Source organism: Salvelinus alpinus, chromosome 12 (assembly GCF_045679555.1).
Source record: "Salvelinus alpinus chromosome 12, SLU_Salpinus.1, whole genome shotgun sequence".
NCBI lineage: Eukaryota > Metazoa > Chordata > Actinopteri > Salmoniformes > Salmonidae > Salvelinus > Salvelinus alpinus.
The window spans coordinates 36,604,934-36,616,439 of record NC_092097.1 but is presented as its reverse complement, the minus strand read 5'-3'; the positions used below and the strand labels follow the sequence as shown (position 1 = coordinate 36,616,439).

General features: G+C 40.9%; 2 protein-coding genes across 7 annotated transcripts; both read left to right on the top strand.

Annotated features, from left to right (window-relative positions):
- Nucleotides 1-505: 505 nt before the first annotated feature.
- trub2 (TruB pseudouridine (psi) synthase family member 2) lies at nucleotides 506-4,345 on the top strand. 2 transcript variants are annotated; one of them, XM_071336100.1, is made up of 9 exons: nucleotides 506-603; nucleotides 740-820; nucleotides 1,482-1,619; nucleotides 1,782-1,856; nucleotides 2,008-2,069; nucleotides 2,210-2,291; nucleotides 2,400-2,472; nucleotides 2,732-2,868; nucleotides 3,697-4,345. In XM_071336100.1, the coding sequence occupies exons 1-9, from the start codon at nucleotides 570-572 to the stop codon at nucleotides 4,038-4,040; spliced, it is 1,026 nt and encodes a 341-aa protein (XP_071192201.1). In that variant the 5' UTR covers nucleotides 506-569; the 3' UTR covers nucleotides 4,041-4,345. The 2 variants fall into 2 exon arrangements, with proteins under 2 accessions (XP_071192201.1, XP_071192200.1); XM_071336099.1 differs by having other exon boundaries at nucleotides 550-820.
- Nucleotides 4,346-4,452: 107 nt separating this feature from the next.
- Nucleotides 4,453-10,650, top strand: LOC139536019 (haloacid dehalogenase-like hydrolase domain-containing protein 3). 5 transcript variants are annotated; one of them, XM_071336105.1, is made up of 3 exons: nucleotides 4,453-5,202; nucleotides 9,401-9,738; nucleotides 9,955-10,650. In XM_071336105.1, the coding sequence occupies exons 2-3, from the start codon at nucleotides 9,406-9,408 to the stop codon at nucleotides 10,348-10,350; spliced, it is 729 nt and encodes a 242-aa protein (XP_071192206.1). In that variant the 5' UTR covers nucleotides 4,453-5,202; nucleotides 9,401-9,405; the 3' UTR covers nucleotides 10,351-10,650. The 5 variants fall into 5 exon arrangements, with proteins under 5 accessions (XP_071192206.1, XP_071192204.1, XP_071192202.1 ...); XM_071336103.1 differs by having other exon boundaries at nucleotides 4,453-5,250; XM_071336101.1 differs by having other exon boundaries at nucleotides 4,453-5,250; nucleotides 9,352-9,738.
- Nucleotides 10,651-11,506: the final 856 nt, after the last annotated feature.

The following is an 11,506-nucleotide window of genomic DNA, read 5'->3' as shown; positions in this document are numbered from 1 at the left end:
CAAAAAGAGGGCACTGGCTGTCATTGGCGACCCCTCCCACCCTCTACACCCTCAGTTCGAGAGGCTTCCCTCTGGCCGGTGCTTCAGAATGTCCATGGCCAAGAAGAAGGTGTTCAAACATTCGTTCCTTGTGCAGTTGGACTACTAAATGCAAAGTAAATTGTATCAGTATATATACATATCTATCCAGTGCAGTTGAGACAGCAGTCAGTTGTGAGTGAATGTATCAATGTCCTCTGATTTTAGTGTATGCAACATGACTGGTGTGTATGGTGTGAGAATGTATGTGTATATGATCCTTTTAATGGAAGGTGATGCCAAAGAAAAATGTCCATCCTGGATTAACAATAAAGTTTTATTATATTCTATTATTTTGACAACTCTAACATTTATTTATTTGGGATTAGGTTTAAATAAATACAATTCAATTTAAATTCAATTCAAGGGCTTTATTGGCATGGGAAACATTTGTTAAAGTGGCCAAGGCAAGTGAAGTAACTACTCCAGCTCGTTAGGTGGCAGTGTTCTGGAATATCTAAGTCACATCTACGCGTGCGCATCAGTTCCACATGTTGACATTGCCGAGATGTGAAACATTGCCAGGTTGGAACTGCGTTTATGTGAAATTTGACCAAGTACAGCGTTATTTAACACCGTTTATGGGTAACAAATGCTGGACAATATTTGTTTAGATCTAGAGTCATGACGACGCCATCTGTTCGTGTGTTTCATAAACTAGAGGGATTGTTTTCCATTTACAAACCCCCCGGTGTCCACTGGAAACTCGTCCGGGATACCGTCGAGACAAACCTGCTCAAAGGTACTGTAACGTTACTGACACTAGCATCTACTTTTGCACTACAAATGCAACATAATCCCCCATGTTGTTATTTTGATAATTGCCTGCTTAATTGTAGTTTGATTAATCAGGCTGTAGTACACAATTATTGGTATATTCAGCCTGGAAATAATGCCTGCAAAATCGTGTAAATGTACATTACAAGCCAGGATGTTGAATAAAATTAACGTTACATTTAAACTTACTCTACATGTTGTCTGTGCGGTTTGCACAATAGCTGCTCGTAATTTGAGACAAAATATCCACAGGAAAGTATTGTTTACCCGACATTTTAGAGAGACGGTAATGTTTAGTAGTAACGTTATATGGTTGAGTTGCTACTGCTGTTACCTAATGGGTTTACCACTTGACAAGAAATGCCAGCAAGGGATTTCCTGTCACATGTCCAGTTCATTCACAGCAGTGCAGTTGAAGGAAATTAGAGAATCATTTTACATCTTACATTTCTAGTCATTTAGCAGACGCTCTTATCCAGTAGCAAGAGCATATATTTTCATAAAAAATATTCGTCCTGATCCCCCTGGGAATCGAACCCACAACCCTGGCGTTTCAACCGCCATGCTCTACTAACTGAGTCAGACGGGACCGATGATGATGTTGTTGATGCAATCTCTCTCCAAAGGGATAAATGCTGCCCCTCCTCCAGCCCCTCGTCAGCGGGTCCAGTTCCTGGCTGAGCCCACCACTGTTGTGGCTGAGGGTTCCAATGAGCTCACCCTGTCTGCAGCCTCTGTCCCAGCTTTGGCTCATCACCCTCTGGGTATGTTCAGGTTCACTGTACAATCACTTCCAAGTCTTTCATGACCTGTCCCTTACACAACCTATAAGTGCATTCACATGTACTTTAAAGGTGAGGCTCTCCATATCGTAATGATGCTGGATTCGTGTGAATTCAATAACGGTCTTACTGTTTTCTTGTCAGTGAGTGGACCTGAGTTCCAGCACATAGGAGTAGGAGTGGGACATCGCCTGGACGTATTCTCGTCTGGAGTTCTAGGTGTGACTTTCTGTCATGTCCTCCAAATTACAAAAAATATATATATTGCTGAGGGATATGCTCATTTGAACCACATCGGGCCTGCATTACTGCACCAATATAAGTTTTCATGTTTGATCATTACATCATCATGGCATCTGTTTCTCCTCAGTTCTAGGTGTTGGCCAGGCAAACAAGGCTCTGACTGATCTCTACAGATCTCATGTCACTAGAGTAAGCGTTCATCTCTATTTATGTTACAAGTAAAAGAGCATACAGTTTATTGGAGGTGGAAAATCGATATGGCATCGTTCTGATAGAATGCTGAGATTGCCATGATGCATTTCTTGCTCAACTTTCGATAATTTATTCAGGATTATACATTGGAAGGTGAATTGGGGATGGCCACAGATAATTTCTCTCACACAGGCCGCCTCATAGAGAGGACCACATATGGTAGGTACAGCAGCACTTTATTTTTTTGCCTTTCACCTTATTGAAATAAATACAGAATCTATAAAAACATTATCTTGACTGTGTCGCAACCCTTGACATGCCTTCCAGATCACATCACACGGGACAAGCTGGAGAGAGTCCTGGCCATGATGCAAGGATCCAATCAGAAAGCCCTGCTCACGTACGTCCACCATTCATTCTAGTTCTGTGGTCCACCTCTTATCCCTCTCTGTTCACCTTACTTTATCTACTCACTGAACCAAGGTATATTGCAATTAGAGCATTCCCATAGACCTGTACCAATTCAACCCCATTACTTAACAAACTAATGCTGTGATATAAGTGCCAGTCAGTTGTTGTCAGTGCCAGTGAAAGCTTATTTGTTATTTTTGCTATACCTAGTGTGTGGAGCAGTGTAGGATAACTGTTTGTTCTGCCAGGTACTCTAAGGTGGACATGAGCACCCAGGGGGCCTATGAGCTGGCTGTGAAGGGGGAACTGCGTCCCGATGGGAAGTCTCCCCCTATTATGACAGGCCTGCGTTTATTACACTTCCAACCACCCCATTTTACCTTGGGTAATTGTATTGCCACCTCCAGTTTCACCTATACTGTACAACACCCTGCTAGATAGACACTTGATCACACACAGTACCAGTACACACAAAGACACAGGGACACACTCGCATGCAATAGGACATGGCACATGGCTCTTTCTAACTGATGAACTGCAACAGACACCTTGTTGCATTAGATATGTATCCGGTATTCTTGAATAGTGGGGCAATTCCATGATGACCGAGTGACACCGAGACTGATTTTTCACTTTAAAATGTATGCCAAACCAATGATTGCAAAGTTAAACAAACCATACAACTCTATGCACAAGAACTACAGTATTAATTGTTAAAAGTAATTATTGTGCATAGTTGTATGGTTTGTTTAACTTTGCAATCATTGGTTTTTGTTTGACATACAGTATTATGTTACCGTGGAACTACCCAGTGCTCAATTCAATTTATACACTTGACCCTCTTTCCCTAATGCATGTGTAAATATTGTACTATAAATCAAATCTGTTATCGTGGAATTGCCCAGTGCTCAATTCAATGTATACACTCCCCTCCCCCTTACCCAATACATGTGTAAATATGGTACTATAAATTGTTTCTTTCTGTATTATACATATTTCTCAAATGTTAATTCTATTCTACTGCCATTTACTTTGTTCATATTCTTATTTTTTTACTATTTCATATTGTTATTGCATTGTCAAGAAGGAACCTGCAAGTAAGCATTTCGTTGGACAATGTATACCATGCATGTCCCGTACATACGACTAATACAACTTGAAACTTGTAATTCAGTTTTGTACATTTCATTAACCAGTTTTCTCCCTCTCACAGAGGTGCAGTGTTTGAATGAAACACAGCGGTACCTGTGCAGAATCCTGCATGAAGTGGGCTTGGAGCTCCGCAGCACGGCTGTATGTAAGGGAGTGCGCCGCACTCGAGACGGACCCTTCACCATACAACACGCCTTGACCCATCAACACTGGACTTCCCCAGATGTCATACAGGCCATCAGACAGTACCGCTCTTCCAGAAAGGCTAGCAAAGCCAAGCACACACAGCCAGGGAAGGATACAGGAACAGCCAGTCAGAGACAGGAGATGTCAGAAGAAGCAGCAGTCACTGGTGATTCCCACCGGTTACACTCTGTATTGACCTCAAAAGCATTTGGCTCTTGATGTCCTTGGAATAGATATCCTTGAAAGCTACATCAGCCTCAAAACATACTGGTTTTAGTCAATGAAGATGTAGCCTCTGTCACAGGCTTTCACCTCACCTACAAGTGTGAAGCCTGGAGCCTAGGCTAATGAAGATGTGGCTGTTGGAAAGCCAATTTTTATTTTCATGTGCAATGTCTGCTTTCTTTATGCCAATATATGACCTGTTTGTATCAGTCAATATCTGTTCTTTTAAATTAAAATATACCAAATTATGTGATAATCTCAATCTGTAGGGGGAGCTAATAAACTTATACATATTCTTAGTTCTAAGAAACACCAGTAAGTAGCTTGAGCCATCCCAACATTAGCCCTTGATCATGACTCTCAGTTCCATTACATTACTCATAAGTCATTGATTGGGTGAAGGCGTCTTCTTTATTGGGGTTTTGTTAAGATCCCTGACGCTTGTTTTGAACATTAACACGCATTGCTTGCAGTACAGTTTTGGAAACACAAGGACCGTATCTTTCATATCAGCACGCAATAAGTTTAAAAAACAAAAGGTTAAATTGATACACCTTTTTAGCAATCTATCGTGCTCTGAACGCCTGTGTATGTAATGGAAAAAGGCCACCAGAAACGTGTTACTGGAAAATACTGTCGGCTGCAACTGATAAAGCCGGTAAACAGTGTATATTTTGCGTTAAATTATTTGGATGTTATATGAACGAACGTAACGGGCTTCTGTTTCTAGAACCGTATCGCAATTGAAAATCGATTCACGTTTAAATAGAATATTTTGCTGCCAAAGCCAGTCTACTTCTAAAATAACATACAAGGTCCTTGAACCTTAAGACAGGCTCCTTATTAAGAGTAAGCACATATTGGGCTATCCCAACATTAGATGGCAGCACAAGCACAGTTATTTGTCACAATTTAGAATGTATTCACTCTATTTTGAACGTCCTGTAACTTTTTGTCCAACCTCAGTATTAAAATACATTTATGCAAAGGATTAATAACAACAAACATTACACGGTAGGCTACATGTTTGAGTGCAGGACTCAAATGGAACCATTCCTTCTGTGCAAGAGATTCCGTGGTGATATTTGAAGTGCTGCACCCTAGGACCGACTGGCAGTAAGAGTATACCTCTCGTTGCATTGTAGCAAATATACTGGTAACTAACCCTTCTTCTGTCTGTGATTGTAGCGTCGAGAGTGATCAGGTACGATACACACTTCGGTTATCTTCCTTGGCATATCATTTAACTCCGATGTTGTCATATATGCTGCTGCTACTGTTTATCCTGTTGCTTAGTCACTTTATCCCTACCTATAAATCAGTGGCGAACCGTAACTATGGCCCTAGTCTTCAGAGGGCCCAAAAATCTTCCAATACGTTGTATCAAACTCAAATCAAGAAAATAACAGAAAACATAGTATCATTTATTATATCTTCTGTAGTCTGAAAATTCTAGTTCTACTGAAGGAGGAATGAAAACAGGCCTGGCCGAGCCTCGGAGACAGAAAATCATAACAATACAAAAGCACAACCATTTAATTTCCCAAATGAAATTAACAAAAGTTATTTTATAACCATCACACTAACCAGTGATCTAAAGTTTAAATGCAGCAATGTCTCAGTCATTATTTTCAGAGATCGCAAACATCAAGTGAGCTGCAAAAAAAGTGCCATTCACCAGATTATCATTTGTAAACAAAGTTTGAAAGTTAAAAGGGTGGTGCTAACAAATTAGCAACAACATCCACATGGGAGCTAATAACAGCTACTACAGCTGCTATTGCCATTGACACACTACTACGACACTAGCTAGCTAACATTACCAGCATTTCCGTGGGAAAACTACTGCTTGCGCCTCTGATTATTTGCTCGTCTTGCGCCCTCTAGTGATGTGTTTAGGCCTTAGAGAAAGAGAAGGGTGCAATTTCGGCCTTGATTCCTGTATCTGCAGGAACCCCTCTTTATACTTCTATAAGTACATTTTTAGGTTAGGGAAGGCAGAAGCGATCCAGTACAGTAGGTGGCGTTATTGAACAATAACGTTGGATACCAGCCGTCGATTAAACCCACAGAAGAAGGGGTGGGGTGACAATGGGCACGGTTTTCCTGCAGTTCTGTTAACGATGCCGAGGGCTGGTGTTCAGAATTTTGGCGCGAAGGACACTGCCAGTTTATCCAGCTAGTCCTAAGGAGGACTCCGGGACACAGCAGGTGAGAGGTGGGAGTGACACTTTGTGCTAGCTAGCCAGCACACTATGGGGTGTGATTCATGCCAGAATTAAACCTGATCTGGAGAAGGTCTGTATGGAGGAGTGGGCCAAAATCCCTGCTGCAGTGTGTGCAAACCTGGTCAAGAACTACAGGAAATGTATGATCTCTGTAATTGCAAACAAAGGTTTCTGTACCAAATATTAAGTTCTGCTTTTCTGATGTATCAAATACTTATGTCATGCAATAAAATGCTAATTAATTACTTAAAAATCATACAATGTGATTTTATGGATTTTTGTTTTAGATTCCATCTCTCACAGTTGAAGTGTACCTATGATACAAATTACAGACCTCTACATGCTTTGTAAGTAGGAAAACCTGCAAAATCAGCAGTGTATCAAAAACGTGTTCTCCCCACTGTATTTCTTAACGATATCACAACTTAAATATAGCCTACTTACTCCTCAATTGGATCAAGTAAATCTTGGTAATTATTTTCATAGTTTCTAATGAAACTATCTGGGGCAGATACTCAAATCGCTTCTGTCGCTTGTAAAAAAACAAGAATGAATGAATGTGTCCCCGCCGAGCTCTCAAATACCGTGCCAGTCTCTCACTTTATGTACGGTCACTGCAATCCGGATTCCTTGGGACGTCCTTATACTAACACTAAACTTGACCAATTTACATTATTATACTTTTTTATTTTGTACCTTTTTGTACCTTTTTAACTAGGCAAGTCGGTTAAGAACAAATTCTTATTTTCAATGATGGCCTAGGAACAGTGGGTTAACTGCCTTGTTCAGGGGCTCCCTCTGTACTTAAAAGAGGGAGGGACATCCCAAGGCACCTGATTAGCACAGACCCTCTGGGAAAGTCTATGAACTGCTCTATTCGACTGAAGGGACATCCCAAGGATCCCTAATAGCACCTATGAACTCTGAAAGCTGTGGACATAACTGTTTTTGGTTGTCTGTCGCACTGGTAACAACACAGTCTGTGATTGGCTAACAACATTTAGATCTGTATACAGCGAGATAAGATAACATAACATGCCATGAGGTGTTGAGGGAAAGACAGAGTATCTATAGATTGGGCATCATCTTTTCTAGGCCATTAGCGATAACAGGAAATACACAAGCCGTAGGCTACACTATAGTTCAGTGTGTCTACGTTGGAATGTCTGCTTGCATGGGAAAAATTGTACGTTTCTAACATTTATGGTTGAGATTTAATTAATATAAATATAAACTATGCACATTATGACTTTCATTAATACGCGATGCAGGCATCACGTACACGCTAGTAAGGCGTTGGTATCATGTCAGGTGGTACGGTTGCCTAGGCTTATGTCCCTGATCACCCCCCATAGCACACGGTGTCGCTAACTACCTCTGCACCTCGACTCGGTACTGGTACCCTGTGTATATAGCCAATTTATCGTTACTCATTGTTTATTTATTCTTCTTGTTAGAATTGTTCTATTATTTATTTGTATTCTCTGCATTGTTGGAAAGGGCTCGTAAGTAAGCATTTCACTGTTAGTCTGTTGTTTACGAAGTATGTGACAAATAAAATTTGATTTGTTTCATGGTTAAAAAGTATACACCATGACGAACGTCAGCATGTAATAACGCGTGTAACGCAAGCAGTCTCGGTACACATGCCCCTATGTGTGTTGTCAGTGGTGTAGTGGAGGGTATACACCGTATAGCCACTTATTTTTCAATGGGCATTGCGTATACTCACTTCTTAATCCCCTCGATGCGTATCAAAGTAGCCTAGTGTAGTGGTCTAGTGGAGGTATATGTCATATCAATTAATAAGGTTGATGGAACATATCAGAATGTTTAGCTTAAAATGTTGATTAACTATTATTTCTTCACATTTTAGGTGCAGCAATGTGCACACGGTGCAGGCCTACATGTGAATGTTCCAAAATGCAATTTACAGGAAAATAATTCTAAAATGTGCTCCACCCATACCTGAAAGCAGTTAACAGAGATAGAAATATCCATTACAAATTTTAGAAAGAAGGGAGCTCTAAAGATGCAACAACTTACAACTATCATGGGTTGCTAATATGACTAGGATCATACCTTTGGCTGCTAGACAATGAAATAAAGTTTAAAGTAAACCAATAGAACAGGAGAACATTGAGGTCTTTATAAAATAATTGTCTCCATGTTTCTATGGTGGGATTTTGGCTACAGGCTACTATGAAGCAAGGCAAAACATGCCTCATAATGTCATGAAATAAAACGTATGGAAGGAAAAATATAGCGACGCTAATGGTAGACCTAACCTTCTTCTGGTAGATGGAAAGGCTTTCCCAAAAACTCTCAATTTAAAATGTTAACTAGCTATAAAGTAGTCTTTGCCTACCTGGCAGAATGATATCATGATTATCTGCATCAATCCAGTGGCCATTTGTTTTGCTAACAACATCTCAGAAACACTGCTAACCAAACAGCAGTTCTAGGTGCCTGCCACTTAAATTAAATGATAACTACACAACAACAAATACAATTCCCAGACCTTAGTGGTCTCCTGGTGTGGTTTAAGCATTGTTATGGACATAGAACATCCTATTTAGTTGTTTTTCTATTAAAAAATGGTGACTTAGAGAGCGAAAACTAGAAACATTTTTTACCAATCAGAAACCTGCAAATTTCTGGCTTAATTGACAGCCTCCATTTATCTGTTTCACTAGTAGGCCTACCTGCACAGTATGGGTTGGCCTGACTGTGAAAGATAGTTGTAGGTCATTCAGAGTGTATGTCACTGTTTCCCATACATTTTCACACAGAGCATCTTTCTTTCACCGGGCAGGCCATTTGGGAAATGTTTTGCTCAATTAGAGTATACTCACTTCTCCAGGCACCACTATGTGGTGTTATCATTGAGCAACTAACAAAAAAGTCAGTATCTATCACTGTGGGATCATTCAGTTAGAAATAAAACAGTATCTGAACTTCCAGAGCTTTTTTGTGCTTTATTTTGCAGCCTTTGCTATTTCGTCGAATTTTCTTTTTGTCAATGCAGTGAAAGTAGACTACCCATTTTTCATACTTTTCCTGGTTTCCTCCATCAGCTACATCTACAACATGAGATGCGTGTGGATGTGTGTATTTCTGTGGCAGGTGTGATGCGTGTGCCACTGCGCTGGGTGCTGTGGGATGTGAAAGACACCCTGCTGAAGGTGCGCAGTTCTGTCGGGGAACAGTACTGCCAGGAGGTCAAGCGAACAGCAGGTTTCAGTCTTAACCCTACAGAGGTGGAGGCTGCCTTCCGCCAGTCCTTCCACCAGTACTCCAAACTCTACCCCAACTACGGTACTGCCCAGGGCCTGGGAGGGAAGGCCTGGTGGATGGGAGTGGTTCGGGACACCTTCGCCCAGTGTAGAGTACAGGACGCAGCCCTACTGGACACACTGGCCCACAACTTGTATCATGGCTTCTGCAGCCCTAATAACTGGGAGGTGAGGGGATTATAATAATTGTTTCTATCAGCATTACAGTATGTTGTATAATTCATGTAACATCTCCAAAAATTTGATATTATGATTGCGCAAAATGATCTTGTATACCTACATGCATTCATTAAAATAGTTTAAATGTAAACCATCCTCAATATCTATCAATTGGAACAATTGTGCCACATTGTGAAATTAATAGCCTGTATCTTCCGTCCTAAGGTATTTCCAGACTCGGCGAAGACCCTGGAGAGCATATCCTCCCTGGGACTGAAGCAGGGTGTGGTGTCCAACTTTGACAATCGCCTGGAGGGGATTCTACGAGGCTGTGGCCTGCTGTCTCACTTCAGCTTCCTGCTCACCTCAGAGGAGGCCGGTATAGCCAAGCCTAACCCAGCAATCTTCCACCAGGCACTAGAGAAATGTGGCGTAACAGCCGCGAGTGTAGCGCACATTGGGGACCATTATGTCTATGACTATGTGACCTCTCGGTCACTGGGCCTCCATGGGTACTTGCTGGACAGACAGGGCAGGAATAAATACCCTGATGTTCCCCCACAGCATCGATTAAAGACCCTGGAGGAGCTACCTGCACGTCTCCAGCAACATATGGACTAAATGTTATCTATTACACAAGTAAACTCAAGCCAGGATTCAAACAAACCGCACTGTGCCAACATTTCACTGCACTTGACATTAAAGTATAAAAAAATATATATAAAATCCAAGCCTTAATCTATGGCAGTGAAACTAGCCCCAAAACTTAACATATGCAATGACCACTTTTAGATTATCTAAATATGTACATATAATTTATCTAATGTTTTCGTAACTTATTTCGCCAATACGTTTTATATCACGTTGTGACACCCTCCAATTAATGGATTATGTTCAATAAATAAAAATGCCTGTTCTACAGCCAGTGCTACATTCTTCTACGACTTAACTCCTCTCTTGGAAATGAATAAATTTTTTCATACAGCATTAGATTTCAGCTCCCTTGAGCTGAGACAAGGAGGAATCGGGCCGGTTATTTATGGTCGTGGCTAGATGTGATGCTGCTAATGTCAAAGTGATATCAAAAGTTGCATGTTTGAGTCGCATCAGGAAGATTTTTTTTGCATTTTACCTAACCTTAACCTAATTCTCCTAACCTGCTACATAGGTTCTCCAAACCTGCTAGTCACTTCTGACATTAACTGCATCACATCCAGTCAAAACTGTTATCTGACATAAAAAGCTATGATTGAGAGAAGCACTCCAAAGTGCATCCACTCTGACGGCAGGAACCAGTCTTTATTTGTTTGCATGGGTGGTCCGTCACACCATTCAGTACAACCCAGTGAAAAGCATACCGCTATCCATTAAGCCTATTTTCAGTGTTGTGTAGTTTTGGCCTAAAAGGCATGAATTCTTTGTTGGTCTTTCATTATAGTAGAGCTCTTTTGTTACACAGCAAATTGGCCAGTGTTACCTTTTCAATGTAACATTCTTTGTGTTGATTAAGGAGTTAACATTTTCAACATTGAGTGTTACTATGAGCCCATCCTCCCCAACGAACTTAAATTAAGCGTGTACCAGAATGAGGCTCACACTTCACTGCCTATTGTTACTGCAGTGAGGAAATCCCCATCTTCAGAGAATCTTTTTCTCTACAGAGAATAACTTCTCCACAGATAATTGTTGTCTGGAGCTCAAAAAGCAGTAGCCTAGCAGTATGCAAGTCAGGGAGCCAAATTAACGTCTCTTTAAATGTGATTAAATACTTTAACGT